Source organism: Lacerta agilis, chromosome 14 (genome assembly GCF_009819535.1).
Source record: "Lacerta agilis isolate rLacAgi1 chromosome 14, rLacAgi1.pri, whole genome shotgun sequence".
Lineage (NCBI taxonomy): Eukaryota > Metazoa > Chordata > Lepidosauria > Squamata > Lacertidae > Lacerta > Lacerta agilis.
The window spans coordinates 13,926,728-13,948,029 of NC_046325.1; the positions used below are offsets into that span (position 1 = coordinate 13,926,728).

At 42.7% G+C, this 21,302-nt stretch overlaps 1 protein-coding gene across 1 annotated transcript in view; it reads left to right on the forward strand.

Moving 5' to 3' along the window:
- The window catches only part of ITGAX (integrin subunit alpha X), a 46,144-nt gene that overhangs the window by 17,829 nt on the left and 7,013 nt on the right, over positions 1-21,302 (forward strand). Inside the window, exons 10-25 of the mRNA XM_033168371.1 lie at positions 1,036-1,118; positions 1,693-1,822; positions 4,361-4,503; positions 6,309-6,452; positions 7,298-7,504; positions 8,004-8,134; positions 8,874-9,031; positions 9,756-9,916; positions 10,476-10,607; positions 11,796-11,869; positions 13,857-13,998; positions 14,107-14,220; positions 14,360-14,439; positions 15,656-15,739; positions 17,601-17,679; positions 18,326-18,433. Of these exons, the coding sequence (XP_033024262.1) occupies positions 1,036-1,118; positions 1,693-1,822; positions 4,361-4,503; positions 6,309-6,452; positions 7,298-7,504; positions 8,004-8,134; positions 8,874-9,031; positions 9,756-9,916; positions 10,476-10,607; positions 11,796-11,869; positions 13,857-13,998; positions 14,107-14,220; positions 14,360-14,439; positions 15,656-15,739; positions 17,601-17,679; positions 18,326-18,433 (1,970 nt within the window). The remainder of the gene's footprint in view (positions 1-1,035; positions 1,119-1,692; positions 1,823-4,360; positions 4,504-6,308; positions 6,453-7,297; positions 7,505-8,003; positions 8,135-8,873; positions 9,032-9,755; positions 9,917-10,475; positions 10,608-11,795; positions 11,870-13,856; positions 13,999-14,106; positions 14,221-14,359; positions 14,440-15,655; positions 15,740-17,600; positions 17,680-18,325; positions 18,434-21,302) is intronic.

Genomic DNA, 21,302 nt, shown 5'->3' on the forward strand with positions numbered 1-21,302 from the left:
AAAGTTCTGCCTCAATTAACCCTCACAACAACTCTGTGAGGTAGCAAAAGGCTGTGACTAACCCAAGGTTCAATGAGCTTCATGGCTGAGTGAAGATTTGAACCTTGGTCTTTAGGTCCTAGTCTGACACTAATCACTGCATAAAGCTGGCTATCTAGGGACCTCTCTTGAATACCATTTCACATAGCATCATTGCATTGTCTACTCCAGCCTTCACCAACATGGTGCCTTTCAGATGTTTTGGTGCACACTGGTGGGAATTGTAGACCAAAACATTTGAAAGACACCAGGCTGGCAATCAGTGATCAAGGTGTATGAGGAGAAGAGAGACATAAATCTTTCTGCTTGAATCTAATCTGATCTTATTTATGCAGTACCTATCTGTTGATTTACATGTCCTGCCATTGCCATAATCTGGAGTAATATATAATTTTATTGATATTGAAAAATCCAGATATTTTTGGCCAACTTTTGAGAACTGTGTATTGGGAAACTCTCTGGAGTAACATTAGGAGAAAATTAGGTGCAGCAGGGTCCTAACTTGACCCAAAACAATGCTGTTTTCCCACAAATCACACCCATCTACCTCAATCCCTGATGTCAGGTGGGAGGCAGGAAAAAGCATGACTGCTTTCACTTTGAAGTCAATTTCCAAGCAGTTTGTATCAAAGCAAATGGACTTTGAAAGTGATGTTGTCACCTGACATAAAGTGACTGGTATGTGCAAACTAGGCTTGCAGGTCTGTGAGAGGTTTAGGATTTGGCCTACTGGTTAGTTTCTCACCTGTGTAGTAGAATATCTATGTGAGGGGGCAGACATTTTCCTGCTTGGTTTGAGAGGGTTTGACATTCTCTCTGCACCTTCCCTCCCCATTTGGGGTCTTGTTCTGACCAACCAGAGGCTATCCTCTGCCACACCAATAGGATGAGGTTTCACCTCTATCTACAAGTCTCCATCCTCAGTTAGCTAGATATTACCTCTTAGCCCTCAAGTTCTACCCCCTGCATCTCTTTCTTCCCATCTTTCATCTACAGGTACACATTCCCAAGGTGGTACATCCCAAAGCTCCTTCCAGTATGAGATGTCCCAGGAGGGATTCAGTGCCTTGCTAACCCCGGTGAGTCACTTCAATCCCCTACCTATTCTTCCTTTTTTGTAGGTTGATAAATCTCAGCTTTCTCACCCCAACCCTCCAAAACAAGCTGAATTTGGGCACGTAGAGGGGCCAGTCTAATACAATGAAATTTAGATTTAGGTGGTACAGGACTCCAGATTCAAATGCCCACTTGGTTATGAAGATATGGCAAATCACTGACAGAATGAAATCCTGCTATCACAAAATGTTATGGTTCCAACTTTTGAGGGGCTAGGTAAAAAGGAAGCTTATGGAGTTAAGTCCACCTGGAAGCCTGACCTAAGGACTGATTGGGACATGAATTGTTCTGGCTAATCCAGTGTTGGGATGACTCACGGAGACCTGATTTGACCAAGTAAGGTCAGTGCAAGTGGGACTGTAGAACTGGCTCCTCAAAAAGTAAACATTTTTAAAAAAATAATAATAATACTCTAGTGTAATAATGAGAGTGCTTATGCAGTCTACATTTTAGGATTATCCCCTCCTGCTGGTTAACACCACCTCTTCTTTGCTGATTTGGTATTATCATCTCTTCCACTACTTGTGGATGAATTAGGTTGGACCCATTTTGGGGGCAGTAGGAGCCAATGACTGGTCTGGAGGATTCTTCCTGTATGGGGACCCTGATAAACCAGCCTTTATTGATGTGCCCAGCTCCACTAAGGATATGAAAGATGCTTATCTTGGTAAGTGTCAAAAACAAATATTTCATTTTTGTGCTCTAAGGCTCTGCATGAAGTGTTGGATGTGTTTGTCTGGTATCCGGTAGGAAGTTCAGAGACGTCACCCCTTTATAGTAGAGGTGACTAATCTGTGACCATCCAGGTATTGCTGGACAATAGTTCAAATCATCCCTGACCATTGGCAATGCTGGCTGGGGCTGGTAGGGGTTGGAATCCAACATCATCTGGAGGGCCACAGGTTAGACATTTTAATTTTCTCCTACATACTTTTTAGGTCTGAACTTACACAAGATTTTTCATACTACAAGCCCCACTTTAGAGTACCACTTTAAGAGGCATGTGATACACAGACCTATTTATAAAGAGGAACATTTGCAATGCTGTACAACTGGGAGTGGGGAACCTCTGGCCCTCCACTTGTTCCTGAATAACTACCATCAGCATAGTCAGGGAAAGGAATTGTTGTCCAACATCTGAAGGGCCACAGGTTGCCCACTTCTGCTTTATGTGAAAACTAGGACAAAGTTGCTTGTAATTATTCCAGTCTCAAAAGTCGCAACGTGAATTCAGTCTAATAAAGCTTCTCCTTTAAGTCAGCCTTCTCAAACCTCATGCCTTATTAGTGTTCTGGGAAAATGTCATTAAATCCAGTAAACTGTCAAGGAAAATGAGTTGCAGCTCAAAATGTTTTGAGCATACCAATTTAGAGAAGGCTGCTTTAAGATTATCTTACCCTTCATGACATTACCACAGGCATATACTAGACTCTCCAGCTGTTTAAGCAAATTAACACTACAGTATAGTAACAAGAATAATGTACATCATTTTGTTACAAAATTGTTAAAAAAGTAATACAATGCAATAGTATGCAAGACAAAGGTGACTACCAATTTTACTACGATTTTTAAAAAACTGCTCAAAATCCAGCTGTCACTGAATCCAAAGGACCATTAAATATGCCTGAACTTTTGACAATATCAGCTTATGAAAATCTAACAGTAGTGGCATTTAGCTACTACTTACATTAGAATACAGGTCTCCCTACAATCACATTTTTCAGTTGTTCAGTCGAGTCCGACTCTTCGTGACCCCATGGACCAGAGAGCATGCCAGGCACGCCTATCTTTCACTGCCTCCCGCAGTTTGGCCAAACTCATGCTAGTCGCTTCGAGAACACTGTCCAACCATCTCATCCTCTGTCGTCCCCTTCTTCTTGTGCCCTCCATCTTTCCCAACATCAGGGTCTTTTCTAGGGAGTCTTCTCTTCTCATGAGGTGGTCAAAGTACTGGAGCCTCAACTTCAGGATCTGTCCTTCCAGTGAGCACTCGGGGCTGATTTCTTTAAGAATGGATAAGTTTGGTCTTTTTGCAGTCCATGGGACTCTCAAGAATCTCCTCCAGCACCATAATTCAAAAGCATCAATTCTTCGGCGATCAGTCTTCTTTATGGGCCAGCTCTCACTTCCATACATTACTACTGGGAAAACCATAGCTTTAACTATACGGGCCTTTGTCGGCAAGGTGATGTCTCTGCTTTTTAAGATGCTGTCTAGGTTTGTCATTGCTTTCCTCCCAAGAAGCAGGCGTCTTTTAATTTTGTGACTGCTGTCACCATCTGCAGTGATCATGGAGCCCAAGAAAGTAAAATCTCTCACTGCCTCCATTTCTTCCCCTTTTATATGCCAGGAGGTGATGGGACCAGTGGCCATAATCTTAGTTTTTTTGATGTTGAGCTTCAGACCATATTTTGCGCTCTCCTCTTTCACCCTCATTAAAAGGTTCTTTAATTCCTCCTCACTTTCTGCCATCAAGGTTGTGTCATCAGCATATCTGAGGTTGTTGATATTTTTTCCGGCAATCTTAATTCCGGCTTGGGATTCATCCAGTCCAGCCTTTTGCATCACATTACCTATACACAATTCTGTACAGTTTTTATACTGAAGCTAACAATGAGCTGCACTCGACTTCACATTATTAGCAAAATCATTGACTTTTTGAGCACAAAATCTTTACAGCAGCTTTATAACTTCACTCTTCATCTTCCTCCTCCTCACCTTCCTCCTCCTCTTCTTCATCTTCTTCTTCCTCCTCCTCCTCCTCTTCAGGTTCTACTTTCTTCTTGGAGCCTGCTAGCCTACCTGGACCTTTCTTTCCTGCATCACCCTTCCCCTTGGCACATCCTTCTCATCCTTCTCCTTTAGTTTTGCTGCCTTCTGCTCAAAGGGCTGTTTGTCTTTTGCTGTTTGCTGGGGCAACAGTCCCTGATCAGTGGGGAAAGACGTCTGTGGTACTTAGTTCCTTGCCTGGTGGAGCTGAGAAAGAGAAACAGTGGCCTGTTTGGGGGGGGGGTCAAGTAAAGCGCACGGATCACCTTCCTTCACTGCAATCAAATCTTGTTTTATTGATGTTTTAATGTGTTATAATAAAACATTAAACCAAAATAAATAAATAAATAAATAAATAAATAGGAGATTCTGTCATTGCCAGATGCAGCTATGTTTTCTCCTTGTACCTGTCTCACTGCCTTTGTGTCCCTACAAGGTTATGCAATGCAGATGGTTCAAGTGAATGGCCAGAGCAGCTTTGTGGTAGGAGCCCCTCGCTACCAACATGCCGGCAAAGTCTTTTTGTTTAGCCGACAAAATTTGCAGTGGCAGAAGACATCAGAGTTGTCTCCAAAGGAGGTAAGAAGGCTTCGGGAGGAACTGTGGGTTGTGTCAGTGCATATCTGAGCGTGTTTCCTTTGCCTGTGGCAATTAAAGTTGACCATGCAGCCCACAAAGCAGGATCTCCCATTGAAATGACTTTCCTTAATTCTGACAAACTGTTTTAAATTTTCACTGTACATTTGAATAACAGAACAGAGCCTCAGTTTTTATAATTTATGGAACCCCAGGCAGGGATGCACATGTGTACCTCCAGACCTCACTAGCTGGCCCTCAAAACTTTCCCCAGGCCATACACCCTCATTAGTCTCACCCCTCACCTCATCTGCTTTGGCCCCCCCTTAAGTAATGTTGCATGCCATCCCCAATCTTTGAGTGGTGTGAGATTCCAAGGAGTTCCAGGCACGCTTACCCAGGGTTCATGTTTCCTTTCAGCAATAAGGCACAGTGGAGACTTTGGTGTCTTTATGATATAAGGTTTATTTACACATACAGTGGTACCTCTACTTATGAGCACCTCTGGTTACGTATCCTTCGTGATACACATGCGGCAAACCTGGAAGTATTTTTCTGGATTTCGCTGTGCACACATGCACAGAAGCACTCTACCACGCCATGCACATGCGCATAACAGGCACCTCCGGTTGCGAAAACCTCGGGATCCGATCGGAGCTATCAAAGCCCCATGAAGTTCTTGCTTCTCCCATAGCTGCAGCTTTGGGTTCAAACACAAGAGCTGTCTGGCACAGAATCCCCTTTCCTTGACATTTTTCAAATGGCCCATCACTTTCCTTTTGTTCTCCTTAGTGGCTCTTCCCCCAGACAATTTCCTGAACTTGGGAAACTGACTGGTTTTATATTTTAACTCTTGCTAAATCCCATGTCTAGCACCCATGTTAACACCCCAAGCATTGATTAAATTCTAGCACCCTCTGGTCCCATGAATTTAGGGGAAGCCATAAACCCACAGTATTTGTGCCTGACTTGAATGTACCATTTAGCTATGATAAGGCTTCTTCACTGGCATAGGAAGGGCAGGGCGTAGGGGGCGTGGCGTCCCGGGCAGCATGATCCCAGTAGGGTTCCATCTTGGCTGCCCCCACCCACCCACGATGCACGCCCCGCCCCAGAGCACACGCCACGCCCCCACCTGCTTCCTGTCCCCAGTAGCAGAGCATGAAGCTCCACCACTGGGCTTCTTGCTTTCCTTGATGGAGGCTAGAGATGAATGTGTGGGTGTGAAGAAACTAGCCTACTGTACAAAGGTAGCAGTCACATTTATTTCTCCACCCGCTTTTGCCTCTGGTCCCACCCATTACTGGCAGGTGGCCCCCAGAAAGTTTCTCAGAAAGAAATGTGGCCCTCAGGCTGAAGAAGGTTCCCAGTTCTTGATTTATAAGTACCACAACAACAAAAGTAACTTTTGAAGTCTCTAGAGATTTGGGCAAGGTGTTCGATCCTGGAAGTGTTGTAGTTGCAAACAACGAACTGGTTGCCATTTCAAACCATTTTAACTGTCGTTACTCTCACCTAGGGAATTCTGGGCACTGTTAGCATATGAAACCTTTAGCATCATCATAAAACTTTAGTCTCCAGTGTCCTTTGTGGGAAGCCATGACAGCAACATCTGTCTCAAAACGGTTGAAATGTGCTGCTGCACCATGTTTGCCTACAGTATAAATCTCCCTCTCTTTTAGTCCCAGGCAATGAATGGATGGATGGGAGAGTCCATTGGATGGGGAAAAGAAGAAAAGAAGGATGTGTAAATGCCTGGAGTCAGGGAGATCAAGAAGTGGAAAAAAATTAACAATGGTGATTTTTAGTCCCCCCAGATTGGCTCATACTTTGGTGCTACACTTTGTTCCGTGGACCTTGATAGAGACAAAAACACAGATCTGGTTCTTATTGGTGCTCCCATGTACTATGACGGCATGGCAGGAGGCGTGGTCTACATCTGCGAGAGGCAGGTAGGTGAAGGGGAATGCAGGTCTCCCCTTTGTTCTTGGTGGCACAAGGCAACTACCAAGAGCAGTTAATTGTGAGCAGGGATGTAAGAAGGCATCCTTTCGCACTCCACCCTGTATTTATCAAATGCAGCACTGTTCTGCTCCACTGCAGTTTATTTGTAGCAGTGGGACATCAAAAGTATTTTCCTTTCCTAGAGCACATTTTGTGCTTTGGTTTCTTTTGCGAAAGCACAAGAGGTTTGAAGGAAGGCTGAGCAGTGCTAATTAAACAGCGGAACAGACCCCTTGATAGGGCATCACATTGTTCTGTATTTCTGTGCTCCTGGATGCTGGCAGCTGGCAGCTAATGATGTAGAGTGAGGTCAGGGAAGGACACATGGAATGTTGTGATGTCACACAACACAAGTTGCAGCTCTTCCAGGGAGATGGTGTTTGAATGTCATGTTTTCCCCCAGCCCTGATAGCAGGGGAGAGGAGAACTGGGATATACAGCAAAGAACCAGATAGATAGCTGCTTTACTTATAGAAATGAAGAGATGGGAAAAGTAATTGGCGCCCACCAATGGGACGGTCAGAGCCCGATGTGAGCTGGTCCTTTTTTCCATCAAGGTCTCCAAAGTGTCTTGCCAAATGAAAAAATAGGAAGTGCAGAGTGAAAGTCAGAAGGGACTGCTTCTATAAATTCTGTAAATTACAGGGCATTCACTGTTTTACTAGTTTGGTTCCTTTGAGTCTGTCCCCCTTCTGGCACAAGGGGGCGCCACGGAACAAACAGTGCATGAGATTGAAAATAGAAGGAACAACTTCAGCAGAACCCTCAAGTGTCCCCTTTCATCATTTGCCAGGAGGATGGGTTTTTCTGCAGCCAGAAATTGCGGGGGGCAGCCAAACAGCCCTTGGGCCGCTTTGGAGCCAGCATAGCAGAAATAGGTGAAATAACTGGGGACCGATGGACAGATGTGGCCATTGGGGCTCCAATGGAGGATGAGAACCAAGGAGCTGTGTACATATTCCATGGGAGCAGAAGATCCATCAACCCAGCATATAGCCAGGTGAGCCCACAACCCCTCTGCCCCCTCCACTCCATAGTAGGAAGCACAGGCAGCTGTCATTTCACTGTCTGGTAGTCCTAGTAGGCTGAAGCTTGAAGCAGTTACTTTATCAATGAAGAAGCTCAGACTGGAGGTTTATATAGGAGCTTGAGGCTCCACCCCTTCCTGTCTAATGATCCAGGCAGGTACTTCCATGCATGTTCCCCTCCTCCTGAGTAGCCTCATGTGCAGCTAACTGGGCACTTCCAAAAGCCCTGAAGTTCCTGCCTGGCTCACTGTCACTTTTGCTCCTGTGCCCCTGGGGGAGATTGGGAAGGTGGGGGCAGTCCAAAAACCAGCCAGGAACCCAAACATCTGGGATGGGTGACCCCCAGTCTTGGGACAAGGTAATCTAGATCCAAAAGCTCTTCAGGGTTACTGGTGGTATGAAGATCTGCTGGAGGGTCCTCCTCTAAGGAGACCTCAGGCACCAACCTCTCCTTCTTTCTCCTGCTCCTAGCGCATCCAAGGCTCTCTGCTTCCCAATAGGCTCCATTACTTTGGCCAGGCTATTGGTGCCGGGAGAGATCTGACTGGAGATGGACTCCCAGATGTTGCAGTGGGGGCTCAAGGAAGAGTGCTGCTGCTGAGGTGAGGAGCTTTGGGACTCTTGGAGCCAACTTTTTAAAAAAGGTCTGCATGCACACTTCCTTTGTAGTACATTAGAGAGTAATCAGTCTCTCATTAATATTTTTTTTAAAGGAATTCTAATCAAGTAAAATAACACTTTTAAATGGTTGAGCAAGCAGTAGTGTCAGTCACAAGCAGGAATGGCAAGAGCTCTCTGGACTGATCCAACGTACAGGTATTTTGGTGCCTGAGGTGGGAGATGCAAATGGAACTCCTCCCCCAACTAATTATCATGGAACGTAGTTCACATTGATAACAAAGAAGCCTATGCAGGAGAACTTCAGAGTTGATGGTGCCCTTTGTGTCTTCCATTCTGCTTCCCTTAATGGCAGAGTTGGCATCCATGGTCTAAGCGAGCTGTTGCTTCAAGTAGGGACACCTTTGAGGACCTGATCCAAAGCCATGACTCTTGTACAGCTTATTCCTGCTCAGTAAGCCAGGGTGGTGATGGCATTTCCCCTGTCATTTGAATGCTGAGAACATGTAATATCCCAGCAACAGAAATGTCCCACACAGCACAAGATGATGTGCAGACTGGACATGTGACAATTGTTTGGAATGCACTTCTTTTAAACACTTTGCAAATATAACCCATGGTTGAAATGTCCAGATGGCACTAGCCCTGTGCTCCCCAGTGGGCTACACAATGAACCTGCGTCTCCCTCCCACCCAAATTCATACCCCATTCTGTCTGCAACAGGGCTCGGCCCGTGGTACGAGTAGTGCCTACTATCACCTTCACACCAAATGAGATCCCCATCGCTGCCTTTGAATGCCAGGATCAGGATGTTCTGAACAAGGAAGTCAGTAAGGCAACTGTCTGCCTCACTGTTATGTCGGATCCTCGGTTTACACAAGGTAGGCCCAAAGCACTTTGAGGGAGCAAGCTGGGCTTGGGTACTAGCTGAAAGTGCACAATAACATGCTGAGGACAGGAGGACCCCTCAGTACAAGAAGTGGGGCAAATGAGAAGCTGGCTTGCCACACAGTTTGATTACCCATCAGTACCATATTCCTGTGGCTTTTCAAACTGTGTTCCTAGAATCCTCTGGGTCCCCAAGAAAGTTATCAGAAGTTCTTCCATGTTGCAATTACTAATGATGGACAGCTTCCCATCAAGATAGCTTACTGCTACTGACTTTTCCATGCAATGTACATCTGAAAAGGAATACTGGTACAATTGGACACACTCCGGGTGAACTTCTGCTTTGTGTAACAGTGAAGTCCCAGAGGCCTACTCCTCATCCACATGCACTGAATGCTTCACCCTGGAGCACAACTCTAATGCCCTGTTTGAAAGCTACTGCCAGATTCTGATGTGAGCCCTTCATTGAATCCAGTGCCCCTAGAGAGCCCAGAAGGGAGGGTGTTAGCAAGGAGTTGGCCCCCAGTTATAAGACCTAGTATTGTGAGCTTCCTCTTAACTTGGCAGGCATTTCATTCCTCAATACTGGATGCATGGCTTTAGCTGTGAGCATCAGAAGGATTTTGTGCTAAAGGGCCTTTGCAGAGAAACTGCACAGCACACTCTATCCCTCAGAATCCTATTCTCTGTGTTGTCTTTTCAATTCCTCTCCCTCAGGCAGCAGTATTTTGAACACCATTCAGTACAAGCTGAACTTGGATCCTGGTCGAATGAGGGTTCGGGCCATTTTTAACGGAAATCCAGACTCTTCCACCATCACCAAGGAGATAAAAATAGGACTGAAGAGACACTGTGAGGAGTATCGCATAAAGTTGCCGGTGAGTTCAGAGATCCAGCGGATGTTTAAAAGAAAAGACAAATGTTGGCATTTGGGTCCATGAAACAAATGTTGTCACCACTAGGGATAGAAGGATCTGTCAATCTCAGTTTCTTCCTTTTCCAATCTTAAATTCACTTAAATTTACTTTGCAGCAATTCCTGATTTTTAAAAAACCTTATGACAATTAATCCACATTTTAATGCATTTTTCTTAATAAACACATTTTTATATGCACTTCTGACTAAGGTACATAATTTTACAAAAAAAAATCCTGACATAATGCATTTTGTGTGCTATTTTCACCAATATGATGCACACTTTCCCTAATATATGCATTTTTGTAAACATTGTTGGGTTGGTAACCTGCATATCAAAATTTGGATAAGTGCAAATTTCAAGGGATAGCTGTATTTCAGTTTGCATGTTGTTTCGGAAAGTGCAAATTTGATAGATTCAGCTTCAAATGAGATCTGGATCAAATTTCTTTCCCATCTCTAATCGCAAAATAAAGCAGATCCTCACTTATTTTTATTTCTTCTCCCCCTCCATTACGCAAGACCTGCGTAGAAGACAGCTTCACACCCATAAACCTCCGGTTGAATTATACTCTCATTGGAGATCCCATTCCTGGTGCTGACAACCTGCAAGCCATCCTAAGCAAAGATAGCTCCCCTATATTTACATCACCGGTGAGTCCACGCACTCTCTGTTTCCTGTCTGGTTGACTATCAGTCTGTATATGGAAGTGGCAGAGACGAAGGGCTTAATTTATATAGGGAAATGGTCTCTGATCATTTTCCTTTCTTACCACTTCCCATTTTTCACCGTTTCACACTGAAATTGTCTTCCCTGAAACTCTCCTTTAGCAGCAAGAAGAACCTCCAATATAGAAGGGCCATTGGGTGCACATTCTAGCTAAACAATACCAGCTGTTCAGTTCACTAAATGTAGACTTATCCATACTTGCTCTTCTCCCACTGCTTTTCCCTAGAGAAAACTGCTCTTTAGCATTCATTCAGAGCAAATTCAATCAGAGCAGGGCAAGGGGGAAACTGCTTGAAAAACTTCTAGATGGAAGTTTGGACGAACCCTAAGTTTCATAGTCTATTATTAAATGCAGCTGGCTGTCACTAAGGTGCAGGAAAGACTTGTACTCCTAGGAAGACTTAGGTTCAGATTTCCACTCGGTCATGAAACTCATTGCGACCTTTGGTGGTTTCTCTCTCAGCCTAACCTACCTTGACAGGGTTGTCACCTAGAGCGCCTTCAAGTGGAGATTCCCAAAGGTTTCCATTGCCCCTTTTCTGCTTCAGACATTGTTGCTTTAAGAAGTCCTATGCACCTTGAGGTAGCAGCTCCTGTTGCTATCTTCCACCACCCATCTGCTCCCCCATTCTATATGTTAACTGATGGTGGGGAATTCCTCTTCAGTCCCCTTTTCTCAGTCACCTGAACAGTAGGAGTGGAAAGCATAGGGAAGAGAGATAGCACATGAGGTTGTTGGGGTGCTTACCGGTATGTATGAGAGTGTGTGTCGGGTGGCCCAGCCCATTTTGGTTTTGGCCCTGCCCACAGCTGGCAGGCAGCTTCCAGAAGGTTAGGAAAGCAGGAAATGTGAAAACATTTTCACATTTCAACTCTAGACAACAAAATGTTACTAGCTTCACCCACCCTCAAATTCTGACAATGTTTGTACCCATGGGCATAGCCAGGATTTTTGTTGTGGGGGGGGGGACAGGACTTTTGTTAGCGGGGGCAGAACTGATGTGATTGGTCAGTTAAGCATTTCTATTGTTTTACTTGACCTAGGTGGCAGCTGCCCCCCACCCTCCCTTGACTACACCCATGTCTGTACCCCACCCTTCTTCTCTTCACAGCTACACTTTCAAAAGAATTGTGGTGCAGATGGAGTCTGTAAAGACCAGTTAAAAACCTCCTTCAATTTCTCAGGGTAATGTATGTTTTTCTTCTTCATGTCATCCTACTCTGCTGCAATTTACCCAGACTCATTGAACCTGGTGCATTTCAGGTGCTCACGGCTTCAGTGTTAGAGCATTGCAGGGTAGAATGCTAGGTCTCATCTCTTAGCCCTCCCCACATACTGTATTTTTCGCTCCATAGGACGCTCTGGACCATAGGGCGCACCTCGTTTTTAGAGGCGGAAACCAGGGAAAAATATTTTTCTGGTTTTCCTCCTCTAAACCCCCCCCCTTTTTTTTTTTGGAGAATCAGCTCAAAGTTTTGCAGCTTTTTTGCAAAGGGAAAAGCCCTGCTTTTTGAGGATCAGTTCAGATTTGTGCAGCTTTTGCAAAGGGGGAAAAGCATTGCTTACAAACCAGTAAGCACCAGTACAAACCAGTACAGACCAGTAAGCACCAGCAGGTAATAGGAAGCAAAAGAAAAGCAAACCAGTACAAACCAGTAAGAACCAGTACAAACCAGTACAGACCAGTAAGCACCAGTAGAAACCAGTACGCACCAGCAAGTAATAGGAAGCAAGAGGAAAGCGAACCAGTACAAACCAGTAAGCACCAGTACAAACCAGTATGCACCAGTACAAACCAGTACAGACCAGTAAGCACCAGCAGGTAATAGGAAGCAAGAGGAAAGCAAACCAGTACAAACCAGTAAGCACCAGTACAAACCAGTACAGACCAGTGAGCACCAGTACAAACCAGTACGCACCAGTACAAACCAGTACAGACCAGTAAGCACCAGCAAGTAATAGGAAGCAAGAGGAAAGCGAACCAGTACAAACCAGTAAGCACCAGTACAGACCAGTAAGCACCAGCAGGTAATAGGAAGCAAGAGGAAAGCAAACCAGTACAAACCAGTAAGCACCAGTACAAACCAGTACGCACCAGCAAGTAATAGGAAGCAAGAGGAAAGCGAACCAGTACAAACCAGTAAGCACCAGTACAAACCAGTACAGACCAATAAGCACCAGTAGAAACCAGTACGCACCAGCAAGTAATAGGAAGCAAGAGGAAAGCAAACCAGTACAAACCAGTAAGCACCAGTAGTTAATAGGAAGCAAGAAGAAAGCAAACCAGTAAGCACCAGCAAGTAATAGAAAGCAAGAGGAAAAGTAACAGAAAGCCCCAAATGGCTGAAAAACTCAATTTCCCAGGATCCTCAGCCCTCCCAAAGGAACTACTGTGCAAGGGGCCTGGGCGGGGCAGGAAGGGAGCTAGCTCCCTTATCTCCCTCCCCGATCTCCTGCAATCAGCTGTTGAGTGGGTTCTTTTCAACACTCTCTTTCCCCATTGTTAGCCTTTAGCTCTTTCTAAAACAGAAAAAGCAGGATCTGCCTTTCCCCCCTGGGCAACTTGGCTCCAGGGACCATGCATTCGCTCCATAAGACGCACAGACATTTCCCCTTACTTTTCAGGAGGAAAAAAGTGTGTCTTATGGAGCAAAAAATATGGTAATTTCCTCTCTTCATGGCTTAATTAGAGCCAAGATGCAGAATACACTTTGATTTCCAAGGCTCATCTCTGAAACACATAATAATACTGTAAATGTAGTAACAATAATGTAGCAACAAAGGAGGATGGTGCATGTAGAGAGTGTTCTCTCCCCACTCCCTGAGCTTCTGTGGGCTGGGTCAGGGTCTCCACAATGGAGGGAATGACTTCCAGGCAGGATTGAGTCCTAAGACATATTGTCTTAGCGTAAGGCTATTAGCAGCTACTACTCCAGAAGGCTATGATCTGCCTCCACTGTCAAAGGTCATATGCTTCTCAATACCAGTTGCAGAGAATCACAGGTAGGAAGAGTCACTATTACACCCAGGTCCTGCTTGTGGACTTCCTACAGGCATCTGGTTTGTCACTGTGAAAATTGGATTCTGGTCTGGACGAGCCCTTTGCCTGATTTAGCAGGGTCTTCTTACTTTCTTAAGCTTAGAAGAGCCCTCTTCTTTTTTCCCCCTTCAGCTTGCACACTCTGGTGGTGGGCCTGACCCCTGAGCTCAATGCTACCGTCTTCATTCGGAATGATGGAGAGGATTCCTATGGCACCACTGTGACCTTCTTCTACCCTTCCGCACTGTCCTACCGCAGGAGCTCACTATTGAAGGTATAAGAGGCAAAAGGCGACAGTTCGGCAACAGGGGATTGGTACTGGCCTAAAAGTTTGCTGCTCACTATCTTAACCAATTCCCCAATCTGGTCCCTCCCACTGCAGTCCAACAGGAGAAATGTGGCTATTAAATGTGGTTCTACCCCTTCGGCAGAGGATGATCCCATGAGGAACACCACCTGTAACATCAACCACCCCATCTTCCGGACTGGAGCTGAGGTAAAGTCCTTCTGTAAGCAAGTGGACCAGGGAACTGTGGTCATCTGGTTAGGATCTCTACTCTAATAGACTCCTCCCCTCTCCCCAAATAACACCTGGCTGCCCTCTCACTCATTTATTGTGTCATCATCTGTTGCAGGCTATTTTCATTGCCACCTTTTCCGTCTCCCAGAATGCAGATCTGGGGAGAGAGGTACAGATCAATGCCACAGCTGGCAGGTAAGGTTTGAAGTGCCTGGCTTGGGAGATGTTCCTATTTGACCAGCTTGAATCAGTTTCACTTCAGTTGTCATGATGGCTAGGCCACATTCAAACTGGTTTGTAATGCAATCCCAATAAATTCTAATCAATTCAGAAGTAAGTCCCATTGAGTTAAATGAAGCTTACAGTCACATAAGATTTGCAGCCTTAAATGTATAATGATTGTGTGTTCTGGGACTCAGAGAGTGTTCATTCATAAATAATAATAATTTATTATTTCTACCCCACCCATCTGGCTGGGTTTCCTCAGCCACTCTGGGCGTCTTCCAACAGAAGGTTAAAAATGCATTGAAATATCAGTCAGTTCCCTAAACACGGCTGCCTTCAGATATCTTCTAAATGTCATATAGTTGTTTATTTCTTTGACATCTGGTTCTTTTTCATTTCCATATGATATAAAACAACAACCATACAGCAACTTGCATTACTTCTATATGTATTTTTCCCACAGATGCACATATTAATGCATTTAGAAATGCATTTTTATATGCCACACTTTTGAGCTAAGAGTTGCATTGCAACATTCTGAGAAGCATGAAAAGTAGAGGATAACTGAATTCCAATTTACATATTAGTCTAGGAAATACAAATCAGGTCATGAGTATCTCTAATACATTCTAACAGGCAGTGGGATGGGGGAGAAATTTGACCCACTTCACATTTGCAAGCAAATCTACCTGATTCACCACCATATTCCCCAAACAGTATGGAAACCAAAACATAGGCACCCTTTAAAATCTGTACTTTTCTGAATTTTGGAATGCAGTTCTCCAGTCATGGAATGCTGACAAAAATGCATATGCTAAGCTAAAGTGTGCATACAAATAGATTAGTGAAAATAGCATACAAAATGTATTAGATTAGGAAAAATATAAATATTAGGTGAAATACACTTTGGAAAAATGTGTATATCATTCAGAATTACATATATAAATGTGAATAATAGAAGTTTACCCAGATACTGGTGAATTTCCATGGGGACTCTTTAAAAAAACACAGACTGATGTGGAGAGCTGAACTTCAGAATGAAAAAGAGATAAAATGAAAGCAAAATGAACAGATTCGCCAAGCCCTAATGTTGTAGAGCCACAGTGCATGTAGCAGTGTATGATGGGGCAGTGGCATATGTGATAAATGTTCCAGACTTCACTCTGCCTCTCTCTCTTTTTTCTAGTGACAACAATGGCCCTCTCACTCCGGACATGATTCACCAAGCGAAACTGCTTGTCAAATATGGAGTATATGTCTTTGTTAACGCGTACGTGACTGCAAGTATTCTGGGAGCATCCCAGCCCACCTCCCAGCTGCCCTTCTCAACTCACTATTGACTGTCAGAAGGCTTGTTTGCACAACCACTGTTTTTCTTAGGGCTGGTGCCTTAGAATAATGATCCTTCTGTACAAACAAGAAATTCCAGCCATATAGCCTTTCCTAATTATCATGGGTCTGTGTTTCACGGTGGCTCTATAATTTCAGCCACTAAATGGAACCCACCCCCTTTTTGTTTCAGGGGTTGAAAGACCTAGATGAAACAGCATCTGCTGGTTTTCCTGGACTTGACTGGCTTTCAAAAGATTTCAACGTCAGCAGATAGCTCACCTCATAAGCCTATAAAGCAGAGATAGGGAACCTATTACTATTACTATTACCACTACTACTATTACTACTATTACTCAGTCTGATAGCAACACTGACCTCATACATGCCTACTCCTTCTGTCTCCCCAAGAAGCTGCACATTTTCTATACTGGTTTAGATCAGTGTTTTTCAACCACTGTTCCGCGGCACACTAGTGTGCCGCGAGATGTTGCCTGGTGTGCCGTGGGAAAAATTGAAAAAATACTTTATATATATAGTCAATATAGGCACAGAGTTAATTTTTTTAACATTTTCTAATGGTGGTGTGCCTCGTGATTTTTTTCATGAAACAAGTGTGCCTTTGCCCAAAAAAGGTTGAAAAACACTGGTTTAGATACTTTGGTGGAGGGTAAAATAGTGGTCTTCTTGCAATCCTTTTGTGTTAATCCCTAACAAAGTAATTAGGATCCATATAGTGACATTTCCACATATATTTAGAAATCAATTTTGTATTCCAATGCATATTGAATCTTCAGCTTCCTCATTTTCTTCTGTTTAATGAATTATTTTGGATGAATTCAAGTTTAATGAATTTGAATCTTTTGGAATTTGCCACTTCTGACTTATTGGATAACCCCCATTTTGCAAATAACTGGCCAATTTTTGTTTGCTGGCTATTGCCCTGCAGTGTGATACTAAGCATGTCTACTTGCAAGTCCCGCTGAATTCAACAGGGCTTCCTTTCAGGTAGATGTGCATCATCATAATAATTTAAATATTTTTTATTATTTATACACACCCATATGGCTGGGTTTCCCCAGACACTCTGATCAGCTTACAGCATATATTGAAACATAATAAAACATCAAACATAAAAAACTTCCCAATACAGAGCTGCCTTCAGATGCTTTCTAAAAGTTATGTAGTTCTTTATCTCCTTGACATCTGAAGGGAGGGTGTTCCACAGGGAGGACATCATTACCGAGAAGGCCCTCTGCCTGGTTCCCTATAACTTTGCTTCTCACAGTGAGGGAACCAGCAGAAGACCCTTGGAGAAGGACCTCACTGTCCGGGCTGAATGATGAGGGTGGAGACGCTCCTTCAGGTATACTGGGCTGAGACCATTTAGGGCTTTAAAGGTCAGCACCAACACTTTGAATTGTGGTCTGAAACACACCGGGAGACAATGAAAATCCTTTAGGACTGGTGTTATATGATCCCGGCGGCCACTCACCAGTCACCAGTCTAGCTGCCGCATTCTGGATTAGTTGTAGTTTCTGAGTCACCTTCAAAGGTGATATCAGCATAGCTGATATCAATCACTTACTCACTTTTCTTGATTCAGTCAGAATATACTCATTTCAGGGGGACATGCTAAAATGAATGGCATTGGCTGCTAGAAAATATTGACCCCATCTAAATTGCCATAGCAATGATATACTTTGATCTTCCAAAAAGCCATTGGAATGCATTAGTCAAACTCAGATTGATTGCTTTATTACACAGTGATTTTTCTCAGACCTCCACCTCTTTTCTTCCAGTGTTGATGAGTCAACCAAGTATGTCAATTTTTCTGCTGGCCTGGAAGACGGAAATCAGACTGTGGAACATCGCTATGAGGTGAGGGGTTTGTGGAGCATTGTGGAATTAAGAATTTGAAAAAGGCAAAATTTCTGTGGATCAGGTTTAGGGGGAATAAATCCAGACCTTCAGCTAAGGGCTTCAGAGTAGCACAACACAATATGTCATACTGGAGCCACTCTGGGGAGTGTGGTTGGCTGCATCCCTCTTGCCAGACATCATCTTGTATTATGTTGCTCTGAAGCTGTTCTGTGAAATGTAGGCAGAAAGAAGAGGCATGGTGGGTGTGCGCAAGCAGCACAAAACAAGCTCCTTGGTTTAAAAGTTTAAAAAGAGGGAAAGAGTCCTCACCCACCTTGTACACCTGCTATACTGGCCCCAAGGCTGCCACTGCTTGAGCCATATACCGGTAGTAGGTGAGAATGGCTTAGCAGTACAGCAATCATTTGTAGGATGGGGGTGGGAAAATATTTCACATTTGGTTTTTATCAGTTTCTCAAATGTACAGGCTTAAGTTCAGTTCTCCACATTTCCACATTAGTTTGCTTTAAAAATATTATTATTATTATTATTATTATTATTATTATTATTATTATTATTATTATTATTATCTATTGGTTAGTGACAGCAATGGGCTGATTGCTGGGCTCCTGACACATTTATACAGGATCTTCTTCTTGTTTAGGTGAAGAACACATATACACGAAAGGTTCCTGTCTCAATCACGTTTCAGTTCCCTGTGCAACTGAATGGGACATGGGTGTGGAATGCATCCGCAGACATCCTTCCTGAGGTATAGCCTTCTGAGACCAAATATGATTTATTTTTGGTTAATAGGACTGAATTAAGTACTGGTGTAGCAATAGTATACAACCAGAAATTTTTCAACCTTCATAATACTAGAACTTGGGTTACCCAATAAAATTGATTGGCTGGAAATTCAAGGGGGACAAAGAAAATACCCCTCCACACACCGCATTAACTTATGCTCTCTTTCAATAGAGGAGTGTATATCCAGAGTAGGCCATCTCCTTCTCCATGTTCTAGAGGCAGGGCTCATTCAACAAACTCCTTCCCAGTTTCAATCCTGCCTGTTCAGTTCCTGTGCTAGATTTGAGTGAGATTTAATCTGAGAATCTTTTTAAAGCCATTTTGAGAGCCTCTCCAGGCTATTCTATAAGTAAATAGAGGCAAATTAGACAAAATTATGGAGAATGGGCCTATCAATGGCTGCTGGCCATGAGTGGAGAATAGACCCTCCAGGTTCAGAGGCAGTGTTGCTGACTAACAGGTACTGGGACAAACAACAGTGGCTGGCTATTTCCTTTTTTTTTTTGCAAACTTCTTTTTATTTTCATCCAAAAAAGCAAACAAAAAAGAAACACTCACAAATCCTCATACAAGCAATTACAGTAATACATAAACTCCGCCGAGTTTTTGGACTTCCTTCCTTCCTTACTTTGGTTTTCTAAATTTACATCATTCCTTCGCTTTACCTTCTTTTGTACTTATTTCAATTACTATCTGTAAACATTTTTCTTTCCATGTTTTGTTCTGTTACAAGATTACTATCACACCTGTAAGTGATTTCAGATTTTCTATTCTTTCATATAGTTTATAAATTTACTCCACTCCAATTGAAACCTTTGATCTCTTTGTTCTCTAATTTTTCCTGTTAATTTCGCCAATTCTGCATATTCTAATAATTTCTTTTTCCAATCCTCTATCGTTGGTACTTCTTTTACTTTCCAATTTTTCGCCAGCAATATTCTTGCCGCTGTGGTGGCATATAGAAAGAATTTTTGGTCTTCTTTTTTAATCTCCTCCCCTACTAGGCCAATCAGGAAGGCTTCTGGTTTTTTGACGAATGTGTATCTAAATATTTTCTTTAATTCATTATAGACTGCTTCCCAGAAGTTTTTCACTTTTTCACATGTCCACCACATATGATAGAACTCTCCGTCTTTGATCTCACATTTCCAGCATTTTTTGTCATATTTTCTAAACATTTTCGCTAGTTTTACTGGCGTTAAGTACCAGCGATACATCATTTTCATGATGTTTTCTTTCAATATTATACAGGCTGTGAATTTCATATGTTCCTTCCAAAGTTTTTCCCACATTTCAAATTGTATATTATGACCCACATCCATAGCCCATTTCACCATTACCTCCTTCACTTCTTCATCTTTTGTATACCAATCTAGAAGATAATTATACATCTTTGAAAGTAATTTCTCTTTTCCCTCTAATATTTCTATCTGGAACTTTGATTTTTTATTATCGAAATTACATTTTCTTTTATCTTCATTGAATAGATTAAATATCTGATGATACTGGATCCATCCTGTCAAATTATCCGCCACCTGATCATATGATTTAATTCCCCATCCTTTTTCTGTTTCAATCAATAAATTCTCGTACGTTATCCAGTTTTCCTCTTCTGTATATATTTTTTTAATTGTCAGTATCTCTGTGGGTGACAACCATCTCGGTGTTCTTCTTTCTACCAAGTCCTTATACCTCTGCCACACCTCATAAAGTGGTTTTCTAAATACATGTGTCAAAAATTCTTTGTGTACTCTTACTTTGTCCTGCCAGAGGTAGGCATGCCATCCATACCTGTTGTTAAAACCCTCAAGGTCTAACAGCTCCTTATCTTTCAATATCATCCATTCTTTTAACCAAATCATGCATGATGATTCATAATAAATTTTGAGATCCGGCAATCCAAATCCTCCTCTCTCTTTTTTATCTATCACTAATTTGTGTTTAATTCTTGGGCGTTTGCCCTGCCAAATGAATTTTGACAAATTTCTCTGCCAATCCTTCAGCTGACTTGTACCCTTGATTACCGGTATCGTTTGAAAAAGAAATAGGAGTCTTGGTAGGACCATCATTTTGACACTCGCTATTCTACCCCACATCGATAGACTTAATTTGTTCCAGATTTCTAGATCCCTTTTAATCTCCTTCCACATTGGCTCGTAATTATCGCTAAATAAATTTATGTTTTTTGGAGTGAGCCATATTCCTAGATATTTTACCTTTTTAACAATCATAATGCCATATTTTTCTTGTAATTCTTCCATTTCCTTCTTTTCTAAATTTTTAACCAGTATCTTTGTTTTCCCTTTATTTAACTTAAACCCTGCCAACTTTCCGAACTCCTCTATCACTTCCAGCGCTTTCCCCAAACTTTGCATAGGTTCCTCCAGCGTCATAACCATATCATCTGCAAATGCCTTCACTTTAAATTCTCTTTTGCCAATCTTAATTCCTTTAATATTTTCCATATCTCTTATCTTTTTTATTAAAATTTCTAAGACAATAATGAATAAAAGCGGGGATATCGGACACCCCTGTCTTGTACCTTTTGTTATTCCGAATTTATCTGTCAATGAGCCGTTAATCACTAATTTTGCCGTTTGTTCTTTATAAATTGCCGATATCCCATTCATAAATTCCCTTCCCACCTCCATCTTTCTTAAAATCTTTATCATAAATTGCCATGATACATTGTCAAATGCCTTTTCGGCATCGATAAAGATTAAGGCTGCTTTCTTATCTATTTTTAAATCCAAATATTCAATTAAATCAACGATTATTCTTGTATTGTTTTTCATTTGACGCCCGGGGAGGAACCCCATTTGATCTTTATG